Source organism: Dermacentor andersoni, chromosome 9 (genome assembly GCF_023375885.2).
Source record: "Dermacentor andersoni chromosome 9, qqDerAnde1_hic_scaffold, whole genome shotgun sequence".
NCBI classification, from domain to species: domain Eukaryota; kingdom Metazoa; phylum Arthropoda; class Arachnida; order Ixodida; family Ixodidae; genus Dermacentor; species Dermacentor andersoni.
In genome coordinates, this window is record NC_092822.1 from 125,508,407 (window position 1) to 125,529,371 (window position 20,965).

Consider the following 20,965-nt stretch of genomic DNA (forward strand, 5'->3'; position numbering starts at 1 on the left):
AAATTTTTATAAAAGTCGGCTTGGTTGATTGTTTTTTCCTTCTCTGAAATCTTCTGATTCTCGCTCCAATGTTGCAATTTTGGCAATATGGTATTTCATAACAAAATAAATATGTGGTGTAGTTGCGTACTCTTTTTTAAGTATGCAAGAAGCCCTTTGAAAATCTGTCAGGAATATTTTTCAGCTTCATCGCCTTAGCTAAAATGACCCGCCACCCCCCTCCTCCCAAAAAATCCTGATTTCAGGGTCAATCAGAGGCAGTTGCTCGAAAGGTAAAGTTTGGCAAATTTTTGCTAACGTACTGTGAGTGGCGTAAATTTAACATCCTGTTTAGTGTTACATTTATCAAAAAAATTTAGTACCATGTACAATCGGTTTATTTTAGAGTGATAGGCCTTCGAATTCATCAAATATGTAAGTTGTTAAAACTTTTCCACCATCAATGAAATAAGAACATTTTTTCCAAGAAATTCGTGCTAAGTTTTGCAAAACAAAGGTTGATTCCTTTTAACAGAGACATTTTCTTGCCTCATATAAAAATTTTGCTGAAGAATAACAAGCGGGACTCTCTTAGTCTGTCATCTGAACACACCCAAGTGGAGATCCAGCAGATTAGCAAACAATATTTTGCTGGGCCCAATAGGTTCGCCATCTTTGGGAAACTGTGTTGGTATTGTGTGTAGTTATCTCTTCAGTGAGTTGCCAATTGTGCTTCTTTGGTGATGTACCACACAGTAAAACACGCCAATTCTTTCTTTCATGCTCCACGATGTTGATGCATTACAACACTCACGTTGATTACTGCCACCATTTGGCATCACAGGCTTCATTATCGCCAATCCTGGGGTAAATCTGCCTAATTCTGGAGCCTAACTGCTTTTTCTGCACACTACATTACCCTAGTGGCCTTTGTTGGTAAAGCCAAACTGCAGGAAAAAATTTTAGTACATGTTTCACAGCATATACTGGCAAAGGCTGAAATGCCAGACCTTACTTGTAATAGCGGGTTAGTTTTTTTGCATCCTTATTGAAACAGATATTGTGAACCTGATATTTTATAATAATAACCACTTCTAGTTTTCTAGCAACAATAAATTGGTCATACCAAAGGGGCAGGAACTACTTGCTGTTACACTGAATGTGCACCATTGGTCCAAAATGTGTAAGGGTTAGAGAAGAAAACTAAGATTGGTCTTGAGAAAAAACAGAAGGCAACCAATACAGTGCTACATTCATCATATAAACATTATGAGGCTAATATGAACCCGTAGGACACATTTAATGTTGTAAAGAACATACATAATGTAAGGATACTAGACCAGTACTGTACACTTGGTATTAGCTGCTTTGTGTGCTGTCAAGTAGCTGACTTAGTCAACCTGGATTGTTCTCAAAGAACATTCGTGTGTATTAGGCACTGAATGCACTTATCTACATCTTTTCTCCTGTTTAAAGCATGGAATCACTCTTCCAGAAGAGTTGGCCAGTGCTAGAGAGCATTATGAAATATTTCAGTGCCCAATGGAGAACCTTTATTACTCCTGCAGAAGCCATGCTACAACCTTTGTTTGCATGCTAATGGAACTCTCTTCTGTTCATTTTAACTCTGTGGCCATAAAAGACATATAATTGGCATCACATTTAGCTGGACTCTGGAAAAGCTTCTGTGAACTTCATAAGCAATGCTATGTCTTAATTGATGCCGCCTCATCTGCTTGTCCGTTTGCATATTAGTGTGCCTCCTTGTTTTTATGTGAGTATGTGGCTTTCCTTCTAGAAAGTGGCAAGAGCATTTGAACAATTATACGAGTAGCCAAGCCTGAATCCCAGAGATGAAAAATAATTGCTTTTGAGGTATCTCAAAATGTGCGTTACCGCAAGTGATGTTCAAAACAGTGGGCAGCACCCAGTGATGCATGAACCCTTGCATGAGTGTTGTGCTACCTGCCCTCCTCCACCCCCCACCCCCTTCAACGGGGGGGCAATGACCTACTTCTCTGCCTCCTCTCTCTCTGTCTTCCTTCGGGACTATGGCCTCTCCAGGATCGGGTAAGTGTGGACATGACAGCTTTCTTCTTGTCATTCACTGCCTGGTGCATTTGATGTATATACCGGCTTCACACATCACCACAAACCATGTGATTAATTGTAGTCTCTCTATCACAAACTACATACTTTTCCTCAGTAGCAATAGCTTGATAACACACGGTAACATGCGAGGAGCACATTGTGTATAAAACAATATAGTAGTGAAATATTTTGTCATATTATCACTTACAGGTGAGTGTGAGCCAGCATCTCAGATTTTGCTGCACTAAAGCTACTGGCACTATAGCGTCACACACAGTGTTGCCATTTTAGCGATCTTCTCACTAGATTTAGTGACGTTTTGGTCTGTTTAGCGACAAAATTTTGTATTTAGCAACCAGCGACCTTTTTCAGCGATGTTACAGAACAAAAGATGGACAGGAAAAGCCAGACTCTCGCAAAGGATTGTGGGGTATGGAGTCTTCTGCAGACCGTTGTTTTTCACGGGCTCTGGTGGCATTTGCAGTTGTTATTTTGCAAAATTATTGCATTGCATCTCGAGTGCTGTGCAGCTTAGCTAAATAATCATTGTGCCTAATTGCTGATCAACAGTTTTAGAAGGTGTGAGCTGTCATTCCTTCATACAAGTGCTGTATGCATCTTGACTACTCTGTACATTGGTTCGCAGGGGAGAGTTTGTTTCTTGCACGTGTTTTGTGCTGCATAATAACTTCTTGCACGGTCATGTAGATATCACTACGTTCAATTTAATGCATACTTTTGATGTTCTGACATCGTGGAATGATTTGCCTCAAGTATACAGTGGACACCCATTAACTTGACTCTGGTTAACTCGATTTCTCTGTTAATTTGATCCAGGCCAGAAGGTTCTAATCAGTGTCCATGCATTTTAATGTGCCCGAACTTCCATTAATTTGATCTGAAAATTGGCATTCGCTGGATAATTCAAACTTGACCAGTGAGCACGCACGTGCCTGACTCCTAGGGACCCAACTAGTGACCTCGCTAGCAGCAGCGTCTGTTTTGGCGGAGCTTAGGGGACAATGATTGCGTTGAACACATATCATCTCGTGTGGAAAAAGGTATTTTCGGCCGTGCCTTAGAAAGATTTTCAAGCGCTAACTAGCTCACAATGTGTGATTACGATATTTACTCGATTACAACATGCACCTTTAATTTCTTTTTTCAAAAAAATTGGGCCAAATCATCAGACTCAATACCAAAACAGCCTTTACGGCATTTTATGCTTTACCGTGTAGCAAACCTGTATTGCGCCGAAGCTGACTTGAGGAAACTGGCTGCCGTTGTGCGACACACTTAGCTATTTTTTATATATATTTTTATTTTGTTAAAACATAGGGTGTGCATTAGATTTCTACTTCGTTTAGAAGCGTTAATGTCATTTCTATGTTCTTTTTCTACTTCAGACATGCAGAAAGTCAGTGCACGTTTGTTTCGGGGGCTTGTTAGAATAGGGAAAATACTGCCAAATGAATCAATGTTGTGTTTTGGAGTTCTTTTTTTTGCATCTTGTTTAATTGGACCCCCTGAATAATTCGATCACTTTTGTCGGTTTAGTCACGATCGGATTAACGGAAGTTGACTGTATTTATAAACGGCATCAGTGCAATTTTGATGACTGTTAACTTCAAGGAGTCCAGTTTCCTTTTCCCCCCTTGACAACTCTTTGGAAAGATTGGATGCGCTTTGTAGACGATCACAAGGAAAAAGACAGGACAGGCTGGATTCCCTGATGTGGTTGTGCTGGCAGTGGTTGAAAGGCTCGAAAAGAGGCTAAAAGCGCCTCAAAAAGTAAACTGTGATGTTGCGAACAAAGCTTCAAAGCCAGTCGTAATTCCATATGTCCATAGAACTGCACACAATCTGAAGAAGATAGCAACCAAGCACGGTGTCCCACTCATTTTCTCAGCTCCCTGCAAGCTGAGTGACCTTTGCATCCGCATTGGGAGACTTCACGCCAGAAAGAAGCAAGGCGGCTGTGGCGTGAAACACAAGAACCCCCATGTAAATTGCCAAGTTGGTGTTATTTATCACATTCCCCTGACATGCGGCAAAACTTACATAGGCCATACTATTGCCGTTGTTGTTTGAACGTGCGAATCCGAGAACACGAAAGGTCAATTAAAAACCGGGAGTAACGTCATTTACCCATGCATTGCCTAGATCATAAATGCAGGCCTCTGCTCAACCAGGTTAAGATCCTGCGCAAGTGCAGAAACGAAAAAGCACGGGAACTTCTAGAGGCATATTATATAAAAAAGAAAGGACAAGCATGCATCAGTGACACATCGGTCATGCTTTACAATAGGGAGGCACGTTTCCTAGATAATATGATTAGCTGAGCAACGCCATTGGTTTTTTCTGTTCTTTTTTTTTCTTCTTTTCTGCTGCTGATACCCTGATGCGCCTGCGCTGGCATGGTCTGATATTTAAGTGTTTCCCTCAAATAAACCTCAGTTTGCACCTGTCCTGTCTTCTTCCTTGTGATCGTCTACAAAGCGCATCCAATCTTTCCAAATACAATGAACCAACTTTCCCAACAACGCATTCTGCTAAACTACATTGACAACTCTTAATTATAGCTCCATCCGAGTGTTCATTTATTTGCACTTGGACATCATTCTTGGCCGCAGCTAAGCACTGCACACGCATTTTCCTTATGCGTTCAGCGCAAAGATATCAGCTGTTCATTCGTTAATGTCTCAGATGTATCATAGCCGCCATACTATACCACTCGTGCAGCAGAAAGCAGCGTAATTTCGTATCTCAATAGTGACGGTCAAATGGCAAGCAAAACCAGTTGTTTATTCTGCTTGGATTATGGCCATAATCTGCCACGCCTTTTGCAGGTTGGCTTGTCTTCGTGACATCCTCCTGTCTTCACAAATCGAGTCTGACAATGGGCTTGATGACACAGCCGGAGTTTATGGTTATGGAACTCTGTGTCACGCCGCCAGGCTTGATTGGCTTCGGTGTCAGTGGTATTTGTTAGCCATTACTTAGGCAGCTGGAAGTTGAATCGTCGAGTGCAGCGTCAACTTTTGTTGGGCGGGTGTGTTCTGTATTTCAGTGGTACCATTCTGTTTGCATTTGCACAATGAGGAAATGCGGTTTCACTGTTCTTCGTATAGCTGTGCTCGAACCCACTTTCTGCTTTCTTTTCATACCTTGACATAGTTGCCTGCAGCCATGGGAGGAGCTATTTTTGTATGCTAACCAGCATACATTTTCTGGCAGTTACTTTTACCTAACATTGCTTCCAACACACTGTGGATCATTTCTGGCTTTAGTAGCTTTCTGTGGACAGGGATGAGGGTTCTTGTTCTTCTACTGATCAACCTCTGTGCTGGAGAGCCAGATTCGCCTCTAGGCATGTTCTGCAAATTGAGTAGAGCCACTTCTATGTCGGTTTCTTCTTGTGCACACTTTCTGAGTAGGCTTCTTGCTTTTTGGACCACTAGCTCTTTGAGGCAGTTAGACTAGGCATACCTTGGACTCGACATTACAGGACTGAATCCTCAGTCATTGCTGAAGTTCTTTAATTCTCATGCTGGTGGAATTTCTGATGTCCATACATGATGGCCAGAACCTCTTTCTCTATCTGAGGGTAGTTCTGCTGAGCTTCTGTCATTGTTGCCGATGCATATGTCGCTGGCCTTTCTTCTTGCAAGAGCACAGCTCCCAATGCCTTAGAGACTTGCATTGATGGAAAGCATTAAGGAGCCATTGACAACATTGTAGTTTAGTTTTAATGCATGCTTCAATGCTTGGTGTATTTTGTCTAGCGTGTGCACCTGTTCATTGGTCCGCAGGTACTCTGTGTCTTTGGTTACTAGCTTCCTCAATGGCGCTGTTTGTTCTGCCAAGTTTGGAATGAATTTCTGTAAGTACATGTACTGAAGAATTCTCAATAGCCTTAGTAGCTTGGTCTTGTTTCTTGGTTCAGCTAATTTGTTGATGGCTGCCACTTTGTTTTGGTTGTGGTTCTACTTTGCTTTGTGGTTCTACTGTTGTGATGTGATGCAGAAGTTTTACAACCAACTTGTCAAAGGTGTACATGTCATGGTTCAGTTTTGCTCCAACATCTTTCAGAGTATTCATTGCTAGCATTGTGTGCTTTTTGAGATGTTTGATTGTTTCTGCATACACTAGGATGTCATCCGTTGAGTTTTCAGTGTTTGTAATCTTTCCAGAATTTTACTGACCACTTGTTAGAAGGCCTCTGTCAGTGTTGCGATGCCAAAAGGGACTCTCTTGAAGCAGCACCTTCTTTGTGGTCTGCTGAAGGCTAGGTATTTCGTTGTGCATTCTGACACTTTCATGTGCCAGAATCCTTTCTTTAGGTGTGGCAGCAAAAACCTCTTGGCACCTCTAAATTGTGAGATGATTTCTTCCAGTATTCTCAGTGAGTAATATCTCCTTACAAGAACTCTGTTTAATTCCACAGGATTGATGCAGGTCTCTCTCTTGCCTTTCTGTTTGACTACCACCATTGGGCTACAGGATTGAGTTGGCTTGGTTACCTTCTTGATAATTTCTTCTTGCTCCATCTTTGCAAGTTTCTGCTGAACTGAAATGGGACTTTCTTAGGTTGTTTGTTTTCCACACTCTTGCTTAATTATCTGTGAATTCCCCCCCTCCCCAGTGCAGGGTAGCAAACCGGATGTGCGTCCGGTTAACCTCCCTGCCTTTCCTGTCTTCTATTTCTGTCTCTCTTCTTGATTATCTGATGTCTGCATCATATTCAGATTGCTTTATGAATCCGATGCCTTGAAATATGTCCTCATTGTTTTCTAGTCCGCAGACTTCATGCACTCTTTTTATCAGGTTTAGAAATTCACATGTGTTTTCACCCAGCACTGGGCCAGCATCAGAGTCCGCGGCATGAAACTTCAGATTTGCTGCTTGCCCATTGACTGTGCATGTCTCTCTGTCTTCACCAAGAACATGAATTTTGTGGTTTCTGTATGTGGCAGTTTTCTTTATCGTGATGGAGATGCATGTAGACCCATTGCTTGAATGTTTTGGTCCCACTGCTTAATTGCAGTTCATTCTGCCACTCTGCATTGCTGCTCTTTGTTGTTGGCTCTGATGTACGGTCATTCTGTTTCCTGTTTGTCTTCAATGGTGTTCACTTCACTTTGTTCTCTTTGGCTGCTGAGCGGCACATGTTTGTGAAGTGTTAAATTTTTTTGCATTTGTTGGACTGCCTCCCATAAGCTGGACATTTTCTTGGCTTATGGAGGGTTCTGCAAAAACTGCATGCTTTTCTGGAAGGAGTGAACACGTCAAACCTTTTGCTTCAGTGAACTAATTTTTCCTTGGGCGTGGCTTTTTATTTGTGAGCGCATCCACAGTCCTGGTCTCTGTAGCAATGTCTGTGAGTTGCTGTGGTGCTTGCTCACTCGCCCAGCACAGGTCCACTGCCTTCTGTAGGTCAACAGTCGGGTTGCTCTCAAACGACGTCGTTGGCGATGCCAACGATGATGCGGTCCCAAAGGGGCTCATCAATCAACTCAGCAAAATGGCTCTTCTTCACTTGTAGCCGTGCCACCGCAAGAAATTCCTTGAAACATTCCCCTTCCTTCTGTTTCATTTCTTGTACCTCTTGTAGACATGATTAACCTTCGGGAAGAAGTATTTTTTTATACTTGCACTTGACTGCTTGTACGTCTTTCTTAGCTTCACTCAGTCTGGAACACATTCTGTGTGCTTGGCTCGGTCATCGTCATGGAGTTCGCCATCGGAATTTTTTGAAGCTTCTTGTGAAATTGTACTGCGCTGTTGTGCCATTTGTAGCTTTTCATGCATTGAGTGCCTGGGATTGCATGTCAAGTGGCTTCGAAGCCTTTAGACTGGTTTTGGAATGACTTCTTGCTGCCGCCGTTTTGCCGCCTTCAAAACGCTTCTAGTTGCCGCTTCTGTTTTGTGACACTCTTTTCTTTGGCTGTCTTCTTTCTTCTTGCAATTCCATGTATGATACCATGTCATATGATGAACAGAACTAGTTCTTTATTGGTATGAGGAATACAACTACGCAGTTAACGGCCACAGACTGCCATGTCTTCTGCTAGCTGATGCGGCTTCAATTGGCTTGACCTATCTTCATAATAATGACCTCAGTGTAACTGAGTAGTTTGGTTTTGTGGCCCTTCCCCAGCTCAATATTCTATATATTATTCACAATAAGTAGGCAAGGCTGTTCCTGAATCACTGTTTTGTTAAACTCAGCCCATCCCACATGTATTACCCAAGGCCTTTGAGGTATAATAAATAATAAATAAATACAGTATGTAATGGAACTATACTGCATCAGTGCCCTTGATTGAACAGAGGACCTGCATTGTTGTCAAAAGCCTTTATCACTGAACATTTCATTGTTGGTATAATTTTGCACCATGTCTTCATATATGTAAGCAATCATTATACCCTTGGTGCTCAAAAATCTAAAAGCAAACTTATTCATTAAAATAGTTATGTGTGGCAAAGTATAATCGTTACATATATTTGATGCTAGGCTCGTCGCCCATGCCTCACTGATCCCCGTCCCTCATTGAAAGCAACTGTCTATTTACACTTGTGCACTTTGTTCCATACAATCCGAGACATTTTCTTTCCATTCACAGAAGAATTCAAGCATGCGATCGCTGGGCAGGTGATTATAATCGTGGCCCAGAGGCATACTATGCGTTTCTTCCTCCATTACCTCGAACAATAAAAATTCTTGAGTAGCAGGACAACTAGGGGTTAAACTGGAAGTGCTTTAGAAGATGACATACCATTTTGCTATCCACCTATAGGTGTCATTTTAGCAACATCGAAATCAAGAAAGTTGCTTTGAAAAATATTTTTTATAAAGCATTTTCAACTTTAAGTCAGGTGAGAGAGCAGCATCTTCGCTCTGTCATTTTACTGAAGCTCCAGATACAAACCTTCAACGGTAATCTGCATTTATGGCAGTCCTTCTGGGATCATTTCAATACTACCATCCATAAGAATACCAAGCTGCCGCGCACCGAATAGTTCAAGTACTTGCTTATGTACTTAACTAGCAGTGGCAAGCAGGCTATTGACAGTACCTGACTGGCAAAGCAAAATCACAATCTCACGATCAAGACACTCACTGATTAGTTTGGATGCTGAGATCTTCTGATTAAAGACCACATAGGCTATCTTTTAGCGGTGTTTCCTCTGAGAATCTAATTGGATATTTCGAACGTTCGGCTACTTTACGGCTCTGTAAAGTTCTGTGTCAGCACTTTGAAGGTCTTGTAGTGTCATTGACCCTGTAAAGCGTGGTACTCAACCGCATCCTGATGTGATGCCTACCCAAAGATTTTGCCATTATGCACAGACAAAAACCTATGGAGGTAGACCGTCCATTCAGCAACACTGAAACTGTTGAGGAGATAACATGGCTGGTAAAGGAGCCTCATCCACATACAGGTGGAAATCTGGGAGGAGGCGCAGTAGGGGTGCCTGTCTCCTCCTCTTCGCTGGTACACAGCTCCAGCCAATCAGCAGTGGTCAAAACGGACAGTAGACTAGGTGGACTCTTAGAGAACAGGCCCTTCCAAAAATAGTGGCTAGCCGAGCTTGTTGGTACTGTATCATCCAGACTACGCATGCGTCGCACGTATCAGCCTGAACTGACTGACAGCATGAAGATTACGGCAACACATGCCTGTGAATGCCGACAACTATATATACCCTGGGTGTTTCCTGAATAAACGTTCTTTTCATTCTTGGATTCCGTCCAAATGATATATGGTGCCAGAAGTGGGATCGCTGGATGAACGTAACCATTCAGAGCAATGGAGCTAGTCAAGCCACCGGAGCATCTGCAACTTTCCGGCTCGTCCGACAACATCGCGAAGAATTGGAACCTGTTCATCTAGATGTTCGAACTGTTCCTACAAGCGACAGCATCTACGAAAGAACCAAGGCCAGAAGCTGCCAAGGCTGCGCTGCTGCTGAGTGTTGCTGGCGACGATGCACTTGAGGTGTTTAACAACTTCACCTTTCTGGAGGCGGAACGCAAGGATGATTACACGATGGTCGTGCGGAAGTTTAAAGAGTACTGTGAAGAACAGCAAAACATAGTCTATGAGAGGTACATTTTCCGGTCAAGAACCCAGGACGAAGCGGAGCCCTTCGAGCATTTCCTACGCGACTTGCGAAAGCTGTCCCGAAGCTGCAACTTCGCTGAACTAACCGAGTCAATTATTCGCGACCAGGTTGTATTCGGTGTACATAACCCCAAGTTGTGGGAGAAGCCCATCAAAGTAAAAGGCCTTACGCTAGCCAAAGCAGAACAAATCTGCAAGGCTGCTGAACTGTCCAGCCAGCAGAATGGGGCATGGGCTCAGGCGGAAAAACAGGTCGCGTTGATAAAGAAGCGTCCGTTTAAATGCATGAAATGCAACTGCTCACACGAACGTAGTAGGTGTCCGGCCTTCGGGAAGACGTGTTTTGTATGGGGTGGCGCCAGTCATTTTGCAGCGTGTTGCAAGAAAGGGTCTACAGTAGGCAAAGTGGTCAACGTGCAGGACACTTTCGACATCCTTGATGTAAAAACTTGCAGTGTGAGAAGCTCGATGGACTGGATCGTAAACGCTAAAGTGGCCGGCCAGGATGCCTTCTTGAAAGTAGACTCAGGCTCCTAAGCTAACTTGCTGCCTTACTCGGTCTATCGGAAGTGCAAAGGGATGCAAAGTTTGAAGCCGAGCAGTTCCATTCTGCGGTCATATAGCGGTGATGCCATCAGACACTTCGGTGTTGCGTCGTTACCAGTCACTATAAAGATCAGGCTGGGAGTTTCGACTTCTTCATAGTCAAAAAAGGCAACCAGGCAATACTCGGACTATGTGCAAGTGAGGCGCTCGGACTGGTCACGAGGTCGGTGGATGCAGTCAACGCTAGCACTGCCGACGAAATACTGCAGGAATTTCCTCAACTCTTTCAAGGAACAGGCTGTGTTGCCCGCCAGTATCGGATGGTATTACGCACTGGTTCAATACCTGTAGTCCAGCCAGCGCGGCGTGTAACCTTGACACTATAAGAACCACTGCAGGAGGAGCTGGACGGCATGGAACGGGGCGCCATCATCACGAAAGTGACAGAACCAACGGACTGGGTGAGCCCACTTGTTATTGTACGTAAAAAGGACGGCAGACAACGTGTATGCATTGATCCTAAGTATATCAATGAATGCCTGAAACGTGAGCACTATCAGATGGCTAAGCGTGAAGACATTGAGGCTGAGCTTGCCGGCACTCAATATTTTTCTCGCCTCGATGCGAATTCAGGTTTCCACCAAATTCCTTTGGATGACGCCACATCAAAAATCTGCACATTCGACACGCCCTTTGGTCGCTACCGTTTTCCGAGGCTGCCCTTCGGTATCGCCTCGGCTCCTGAAGTCTGACAGGGCTCCGGGGGTGCGTGTATATGTAGATGATGTTCTTGTCTGGGGCGCCAGTAAAGAAGAACATGACACACGCTTTCGAAATGTATTGCAACTGGCAAAAAATGCTGGCTTAAGTTTTAACACAAGCAAGTGCAAGTTCGGGCTTACTGAAGTTAACTTTTTGGGTGATGTCATCAGCCGAGACGGAATAAGGCCAAATGTCACACTGAGCATGTCCCTTAAAGAAATGTCACAGCCAATGGACAAAACTGCAGTGCACAGAATGTTAGGTGTTGCCAATTACTTTGGGAAATACATTTCGAATCTGGCAGAAAAGACACAACTTTTGCGAAGTCTCATCAAAAAGGACACCAAGTTTGAATGGTCGGCCAACGGTGCAAATGAATGGATAGCCATCTGCACGTGGCTCAGCAGCGCACCTCTGTTGGCTGTTATCGATGCTGCCAGGGAAACTAAAATTTCTTCTGACACTTCTAAAAGTGGACTAGGCGCTGCACTTCTACAGCTTCACTACGAACCAGGCTTCCAGACTTCAGCTAGCAACCTAAATATTTTGTGTCTAAGCATAGACAACTTGGCGCCCACAAAAAGGATCTACCAGTACTCCGAAAAGGGGATGCGGTGAGGATCCGAGATAAAGCATGGACCCACCAAGCACAGGTCGTGGGACCGGCAGCGCCAACGTCCTATCGCATTGTTAGTGAAGATGGCCAAGTACTTTGTTAGAATCGGAGACACCTGATTCCAACGCGTGAGCCATTTCGACAGGATGACCTCGACAATGATGAGCCGGAAAGCGAGGACGACCAGCCGTTAACATCCCCAACTGGAGTGCACGCAAATCCGACTCAACTTACAACACCGATCCCAAGATGGTCTAGGCGGATAACTCCTTATTTCTGTGCTGGGCAAGATTAATGCGATCGTTAAACAGGAGTGTGCAGCCACATTCTTGACAGTGAACAGATAGATGACCATTGCAAAATGAGACATCCACATTTCGGTGGATGTCTAATTTTTCCTTTATTAATTACTTCTCTTCACCTTGCAGGTTTCTGCAAAACTATTACGTCAAGCTCTTCCCTCGGATTTGAGTTGTTGATAAGTTCAACTTCACCCTGCCATCTGCTAGCCAACTGGTTAGCTCAGATGTTAGAGCGGCTACCCCAAAGGCGGTAGTCCCAGGTTTGAGTCCCGGACCAGGACAAAATTTTCTTCGACTCCGAGGCTTTCCTTTCGAGGAACCTGTATGGTTTTTCTTTGTAGCAATTGCTGCAATTGGACGAATATCTCATTTTCCCTTTATTAATTCCTTCTCTCCACCTTGAAGGTTCCTGCAGAACTATTACGTCTATTTCAGAAATATTTTACAGCAAAAAGAACTTCAGTGCAATCAGCAGAAGCAAACTTATGGACAGTCGAAGATCACCTTTGATCCTCTTTGTGGTGCTCGTGCTCCTTGTTCGATGCCTTACACTGCGAAGGGTACGACTGAGCAGGGTGTGCCGACAGTGCTTCACCTACTGAATGTGACCATGGCTCGCAGTTCAAATTTAATGTTGGATGTTCATGTAAATCGCACTACTTCCAACTTTAGCACCTACGGCACAACAAACTCTGAGGCTATCCCTCAACTTGCCGTTGAGTCCATGGTGTCTCATCTCTTAGCTGTGCTGCAGTGTACTAGATAGTTACATGCAGCTTTGTTTTCCCACACCGAATGGCAAGTAACTCATTTACTGTGGCATTTATCTCTGCAGCAATCATACAATATTCGAGGGTTGAATGAAATGTCTTTATTTTTGCTTGTGCGAGTACGTTGGAAGTGTCATCACTGGGTAAGTGATGGATGCCACAGTGTGGACTTGCATTGAAAGGATTCCTAATGCGATGAATTTCAACTATGATGGCTGTAGAAAAATAAGTGCTATAATAAAGACTGGGCATTCGTAGAAAAAAGAAAAGGATGAGTTCTAACAGGCTCTTGGTGTTCGAGTCAGTCTCTTGTGTTTTAATATTATTTTGGTGCCGAAAACCTCGTGCGGACATGTTTTTCTCTCTTCACATGTGACAAGGGGCTCTCCGTTCTGCCACAAGTGGTGAGAAACAATAAACACGGATGTGAAGATTTATTCCCGGGCAAGTCAGCTGTGAGATCGCAAACATCTTCACCTAATGGATCGTCTGAAGACCAAGCGAGTGGCCCAATGAGCACAAAACATGAAGATGGTTCAGGAAGCCAGGTTTCTTCTGAATGTGCCCAATGTTGGCATCCCCAAGCTTAAATATATGCGTGACTGTCTTTCTTCAAGCAATGACATGCTCTAAAAAATTAATGACGAGATCAAGGATCACATACCGGATAATAAGTTAAAGTGGAATACGCGACTACTGCTGAGTACAATGACCAGACAGTCAGCGTGCTTGCCAAAATAACTTGTCAGATTTAGGTGTTGGAATGAGCCGAGAGAGCCCATGGTATTCCTCGGCAGTCATCATCTGTGCAGTCTAACATTGAAACATTGAGGATAATGCTGCCTTAGCACACAGTTTTGGTCGACTGAGTCTTCCGAAACTCGACATGTCATTTAAGGGAGACATAAATCAGTGGACCAGATTTTGGGAGCAGTTCGAGCAGACAGTTCATTTAAATGACGCCCTCTCATCAACAGCAAATTTTTTTTTACTTACGACAGCATCTCGCTGAAGAAGCCACGGTGGCAAATGTGGGATTGCCAACCTCTGAGCCTTGTTATGATGATGCTGTTGATATACTCAAGGAGCACTTTGGTGACAGAAACAGAATGAAGCAGCATCACCTAGTCACTCTAAGGAACATTGCCCACGTTAAACTAATTGCAGATGTGCGAGGCCTCAGACGAGTGTCAGAACTCTCTCAACGTGCCCACGTTAAGTTTCTTGGCAATGCTTATCAACATACTGCAAAAGGCTCTACCGCACGATATCATTCTTGTGTTTACTAGAGATCAGCGAACTAAAGCATTGAGGAGGGACTCATCAGATGACACTCAAGTTCTATTGGAATCAGCTTCAGCAGCGGTTTCCTCAAATGCCAAGCTGAAAGAACTACTGGCATTCATTTGTGTTGAGTTGGAAAGACGCGAGCAGTGCATGATGCCATGCGAGAAACAGTGCAAATGAGCTGAAACGACAGCACAAGGTGGCACAGCTTCTGTAATTCATTTGTAAGGAAAGCTGACTGCCGCTTGAAGAAGCATGGTTCGCATGCTTGTGACAGTGACTTCTCACTGGCTGCAAGGAAGGATAAGCTCTCCAAGGACAACAGATGCTTTAGCGGCATGTCCAGAGGTCATCAGGCACGAACCTGTCAAGTTAAGCTTAAAATGCTCGTCTTCCCATGGAAGGCATTGTACCAGAAAATATGCGTGTTGACCCAGAGGCATCAGGAAGATGCACAGCAGCATTAGTTTCACCACAAACATCAATGTCGCATTCCAGAGGGTTATCAAGTAGTGGGTAGAGAGTGCACAGCAAGGACAACGAAGTATATCTGCAGTCTTTTCATGCTTTGGTCACCCACAACAACAACCAGCGCTGTGCCACAGGCATTTTAGATGAAGGAAGCCAGAGGTCCTTCATCAAAGAAGACCTAGCAATGAAGATGTGCCTCAGGGTCGGAGGAAAGACAAGCATAGCGTTTAACGCATTAGGTAGCGCATTTCCTTCTCGAACTTAATGCCGCAAAGTAGTCAAAGTGCTGTTACGCAGTCAACACAGCACAATTTTTTACCTCGTACAAGCAGTTGTCGTTCCAGTAGTCTCCCACGATATCACTGCACCGTCAACAGACAGTCGCTTCGTGTAACAGCTACAACTGGAAAACAAGTTGTTGGCTGATGACTGAATGTTGAAGCAAGTTGAGGAGCCACGACTTTGTGCGTTGACAGCATCTGACCATCTGTGCACTATTTTTTTATGCGTGAAGTTATTCAGAAAAACTAGAAAAATTGGCCACCCTCAATACGCAATGCCTCATGACTTCGAGCGTACCGGAATCTTCGAAGAATGCTAACATAATCCTAATCCATAAGAAAGGGGACGCCAAAGACCTGAAAAATTATAGACCGATCAGCTTACTGTCCGTCGCCTACAAAACATTTACTAAGGTAAGCGCAAGGAGAATCAGGAACACCTTAGACTTCTGTCAACCAAAGAACCAGGCAGGATTCCATAAAGGCTACTCAACAACAGACCATATTCACACTATCAATCAGGTGGTAGAGAAATGTGCGGAATATAACCAACCCTTATATATAGCCTTCAGTGATTACGAGAAAGCGTTTGATTCAGTCGAAACCTCAGCAGTCATGGAGGCATTACGGAATCAGGGTGTAGATGAGCCGTATGTAAAAAATACCGAAACATATCTATAGCGGCTCCACAGTCACCGTATTCCTCCATAAAGAAAGCAACAAAATCCTAATAAAGAAAGGCACATTCAGGGAGATACAATCTCTCCAATGCTATTCACAGCGTGTTTACAGGAGGTATTCAGAGACCTGGATTGGGAAGATTTGGGGATGAGAGTTAATGGAGAATACCTTATTAACTTGCGATTCGCTGATGATATTGCCTTGCTTAGTAACTCAGGGGAGCAATTGCAATGCATGCTCACTGACCTGGAGAGGGAAAACACAAGGGTGGGTCTAAAAAATTAATCTGCAGAAAACTAAAGTAATGTTTAACAGTCTCGGAAGAGAGCAGCAGTTTACGATAGGTAGCGAGACACTGGAAGTGGTAAGGGAATACATCTACTTAGGACAGGTAGTGACCGCGGATCTGGATCATGAGACTGAAATAATCAGAAGAATAAGAATGGGCTGGGATGCGTTTGGCAGGCATTCTCAGATGATGAACAGCAGGTTGCCATTATCCCTCAAGAGAAAAGTGTATAACAGCTGTGTCTTACCAGTACTCACGTACGGGACAGAAACCTGGAGGGTTACGAAAAGGGTTCTGCTTAAATTGAGGACGACGCAATGAGCTATGGAAAGAAGAATGATGGGTGTAACGTTAAGGGATAAGAAAAGAGCAGATTGGGTGAGGGAACAAACGCGAGTTAATGACATCTAAGTTGAAATCAAGAAAAAGAAATGGGGCATGGGCAGGACATGTAATGAGGAGGGAAGATAACCGATGGTCATTAAGGGTTACGGACTGGATTCCAAAGGAAGGGAAGCGTAGCAGGGGGCAGCAGAAAGTTAGGTGGGCAAATGAAATGAAGAAGTTTGCAGGGACAACATGGCCACAATTAGTACATGACCGGGTTAGTTTGAGAAGTAGGGGAGAGGCCTTTGATCTGCAGTGGGCGTAACCAGGCTGATGATGATTATGATGATGATTATGATGATGATTATGATGATGATGACGACGACATTGTGAAGGTCGATAGCCGTATCAACTAATTGTGGTGTTAATTAAGGCATGGTTAATTTAGGCATAGAACCTACAACCCAACATGGAGATATGAGCAAACCGGCCAACTTGTTGGATTCCAACTGACGTCGTGATGGTCAAGAGTCGAAACCACTTTGGTGTTAAGGTAAAGTTAATTAAAGCACATTTAAGTAAGATATAGTTCTTTAAGGCACTCGAACCCAGGGCCTTAAGTAACAAGAAGTAACAGCACATTAGAATAAAAATGTCAAGGAAAGTAATGAATTTTTCATGAGAGCACAGGCTTTCGCCTTCATCCTCTTTAATGTATACCAAAGTGGCTTACTTTCCTTTTTGAGTAAACTTAACCGACTGAGAAATGCTACCTCTTTATGTACACATTCAGCATATTATACCTAAAAGTGTGTTGGTGGCACTGTCTCTTGCAGTAAAAAGTGAAACGAGTGACATGTTGTGACAAATGTAACATTTTTTTTGTCTGACATTGCGGTAAGCCATGTACTCAACTGCATACACCCTAAGTAAATTTTAAAAAACCTCAGGTTGTCAAAATTAATCCTGAGCCCCCACTACGGCATACCTCATTATCTGAATGTGGTTTTGCCATGCAAAACCCTAGAATTCAGTTGAATTTTATTTTTAATTCAAAGCCTTGCTACATCTTCTGAAGGCCATATGTTAGTTACATTCCATAGATTTCACGATTAGTGAAAATGTTGCCCAATTATGTTGCACGATTCTTGAGCCCGCCTTGGGTAGCTTGCAGCTGATCACATGCAATCCCAGAGGCACATTCTGAGTGACAACTTTCTTGTATGCTGTGGTGTGCACACATCAGGTGGGGCTTTGGTGTGTAGCGAGTGTGTTGTCAGTGTTGTTGTGTCCCACAGGCGTTTGCGTGGTTCAGCGATCTGCTGGTAGAGCATGCTGAGATCTTCTGGTCGCTGTTTGCGGTTGACATGGACGCGGTGCTCGCGGAGCAGCCGCCTGACACCTGGGATAGCTTCCCTCTGCTGCAAGTGCTCAACGATTACCTACGCATTGATGGTGGGTGGCTTTTATACTTCTTTCTGAGGCCACACCTGTGGGCTCTTTGTTTCTGCAGTTGTATTCTTCATAGAATACCCACATGTGCCATTAATCCAAACACATGAGCAGTGAAAGCTCTGTAGGATACGGCAGGTGTCAAACGCACGCAGTGAAGGTACAAAAGACATTTCTATTGCATGCTGACATTTTCACATTGAACGCCACTTGAAAAATGTCCGAATGAGCTCTGTTCTGAAAATTCTTTTCAGCAGTGAGTTTGTTAGTTACGACCACTGGGAAATCATAGCCATTGAAGGCAAGGCCTTCATAATTATCCAACACAAGCTTGCTCCTGACAATTTTCATACACATTCAGACATGATTTTATTGTGATTTAATTACACAGTCGTGTAGAAGTGTTCTATCTGCAATTAAAATTCAGTTGGATGCCGGTGCTGTCCATGTTTTCTTGTCTTTGTCTGCATGTAGCATTTGCACTGTTAGCATATGTTTTAAGACACCTTACCAAATAACCCAAACTTTCATAAAAATAATTCAAACAGTTAGTTGCTCCCTAGTAGATGTTATGGAACTAACAGCCATATGGTAGCGAATTATTCATAAAGCCAGGGGCCGAATTTGTCGAAACATGGCAAGTGGGAGGACAAGTGGACATCTGCCAGAGGAGGCATGCCTTGGTAGCTTACCTTTCTAGTGCATGCTGCTTCACCCATGAAAGTGCTGTAAACGTTGGTCATTGCTTTCTTTGTACATTCTATACAATTTAGGTAATTTGGGTGTTTACTCCAGTTCCTTGAGATGTGAAGTAATGAGCATGATGTGTAACTAAGGCTGTCAGTGTTACTGTGGAACAAGTCACCAGCACAACTGGATTAACTGCAACTGACGTTTGCTTGACACAAATGCTACAACTGTCAGAGGATGACTGGCATGTATGTACAAGAAAAGTGTTGGGCTGTCCAGTTTCAAGTTAATGGTCCAGCGCCCTGTTGTTCTGTTAGTATGGTGCTTTACAGCACAGCCATATGAGGAAAAAGAGATTATTGCAGTGCCTGTGTAAGCTAAGTGCATCAGGGCCAGCTTTCTTACGCAGAAAACTTGTGTGGAGGTCGTTTCCACCAACATCTGCGAGACACATTTGCCCCTCAAGTGGTTCGCTACGTGGACCTCATGGAGTCTTCCATTGCCCAGTCGCTGCACAAGGGCTTTGAGAAAGAGCACTGGGAGATTAAAGGGTGAGTGGCTTGTCAGAGAAACTTGGAAAAGCTACACACAGGTAGCATTTAATCTGAACTATGGTTAGTTACTGCAAAAAACGTGTTCCGAAAGATGTGTACTACCATGGCAAACTGAAAATGTCCGGACTTGTGATGAAAATGTGGTAAAGCAAGTAATGTTTGAGAATGTAATATATTAAGCATAAATAAGCAAGAGTGGCACTCTGTACATTAGTGTTGCCATCAAAATGAGGACGACAAAGTGTGCATCTAGTGTAGGTCACTACTTAAAAAAGTTGGTTGTTTGGCAAGCTGTGGCTGCACTGTGGCTTCAACCACAGTGCAGCCGTATTGCTACGTGTCTGCTGAAGGCGAAAGGAAAAGCCAAGGACAGTGCTTGTGAGCAGTCGGCCATTTTGGTTGAGACCCATGCATCTTAGTTTAAGTACACCCTGTACATAATCGGACCCTGTGATTACTTTATGTGACAGTATCTCAGTTCTTCAGGTGTGTATGCCTGAAAACAAGAAATTGGGTCACCTAATGTCCACCAATTCTGGTGTCACTTGCACCAGCTGGCGACAATTGCTTGGTTTCTGCTGAAGCAAAGGAAGGGCTCTTTAACAGCTTGCCACAACGTCTCTGCTGTCACTCTGAGAACTGGTCAAGGCAAGGTGTGGGCAACCCTGACAGCACCAGGGCTTCCACGGCACTGTGTGACAAAATCGGGCCTAGAATGTCTACCAGAGCAAGTTGGAATTGTGTGCGCAGTGTCTGGCATAGTGTTTTTTATTGCCAAGAAGCCAGGATTGGGGTGTGTTTGGCAGGCATTCTCAGATCTTGAACAGCAGGTTGCCATTATCCCTCAAAAGCAAAGTGTATAACAGCTGTGTCTTACCAGTACTCACGTACGGGGCAGAAACCTGGAGGCTTACGAAAAGGGTTCTACTTAAATTGAGGATGATGCAACGAGCTATGGAAAGAATGATAGGTGTAACGTTAAGGGATAAGAAAAGAGCAGATTGGGTGAGGGAACAAACGCGAGTTAATGACATCTTAGTTGAAATCAAGAAAAAGAAATGAGCATGGGCAGGACATGTATTGAGGAGAGAAGATAACCGATGGTCATTAAGGGTTATGGACTGGATTCCAAGGGAAGGGAAGCATAGCAGAAGGCAGCAGAAAGTTAGGTGGGCGAAAGAAATTAAGAAGTTTGCAGGGACAACATGGCCACAATTAGTACATGACCGGGGTAGTTGGAGAAGTATGGGAGAGGCCTTTGCCCTGCAGTGGGCGTAACCAGGCTGTTGCTGCTGCTGCTGCTGATGATGATAGGAGAGGAGGGCAAAGCCTACAAAAGTATGCGAGATCAGGACAGCAATGAATGTGGCAAGGTAAAAAAAACTGCATAATTATGCAAAATTGTAGAGGTGGTGAAGCAGGGAGGTGCATTGTTCAGTTCTCTCTTGTATCGATGTCTTAATATTTAGCACTGTTTTATTGCAGTAGCAATTATATGGACACAGGTGCATTTCTGCCATCGGCGTCAGCGTCGCCGTGAGGTTCCGTATAAAGTCCAAGGACAATAACACTATCACTGTGCGCCGTATACTGTATGTGCGAGTGAAAGCATGCAAGAGGAGTCGACGATTGCGGCCCAATCTGGTGCATGCGATAAAGGAAGGCGGAGAGCAAACATGCCATCTTGCGTCGTGCGAAAGGCTGTGGAAGGATGTCAGGGGGGCAGTGGGGTTGTGCT

The 20,965-nt window shown here is 43.9% G+C and overlaps 1 protein-coding gene and 1 pseudogene across 8 annotated transcripts in view; one reads left to right on the plus strand and one right to left on the minus strand.

Annotated features, from left to right (window-relative positions):
* Cadps (calcium-dependent secretion activator 1) overlaps positions 1-20,965 on the plus strand; it is a 468,212-nt gene that overhangs the window by 294,556 nt on the left and 152,691 nt on the right. For all 8 annotated transcript variants that reach the window (XM_055069950.2, XM_055069951.2, XM_055069952.1 and 5 more), the window contains 2 exons: positions 17,830-17,986; positions 19,083-19,224. In XM_055069950.2, the coding sequence (XP_054925925.1) occupies positions 17,830-17,986; positions 19,083-19,224 (299 nt within the window). The remainder of the gene's footprint in view (positions 1-17,829; positions 17,987-19,082; positions 19,225-20,965) is intronic.
* LOC140213183 (uncharacterized) lies at positions 7,381-13,161 on the minus strand (annotated as a pseudogene).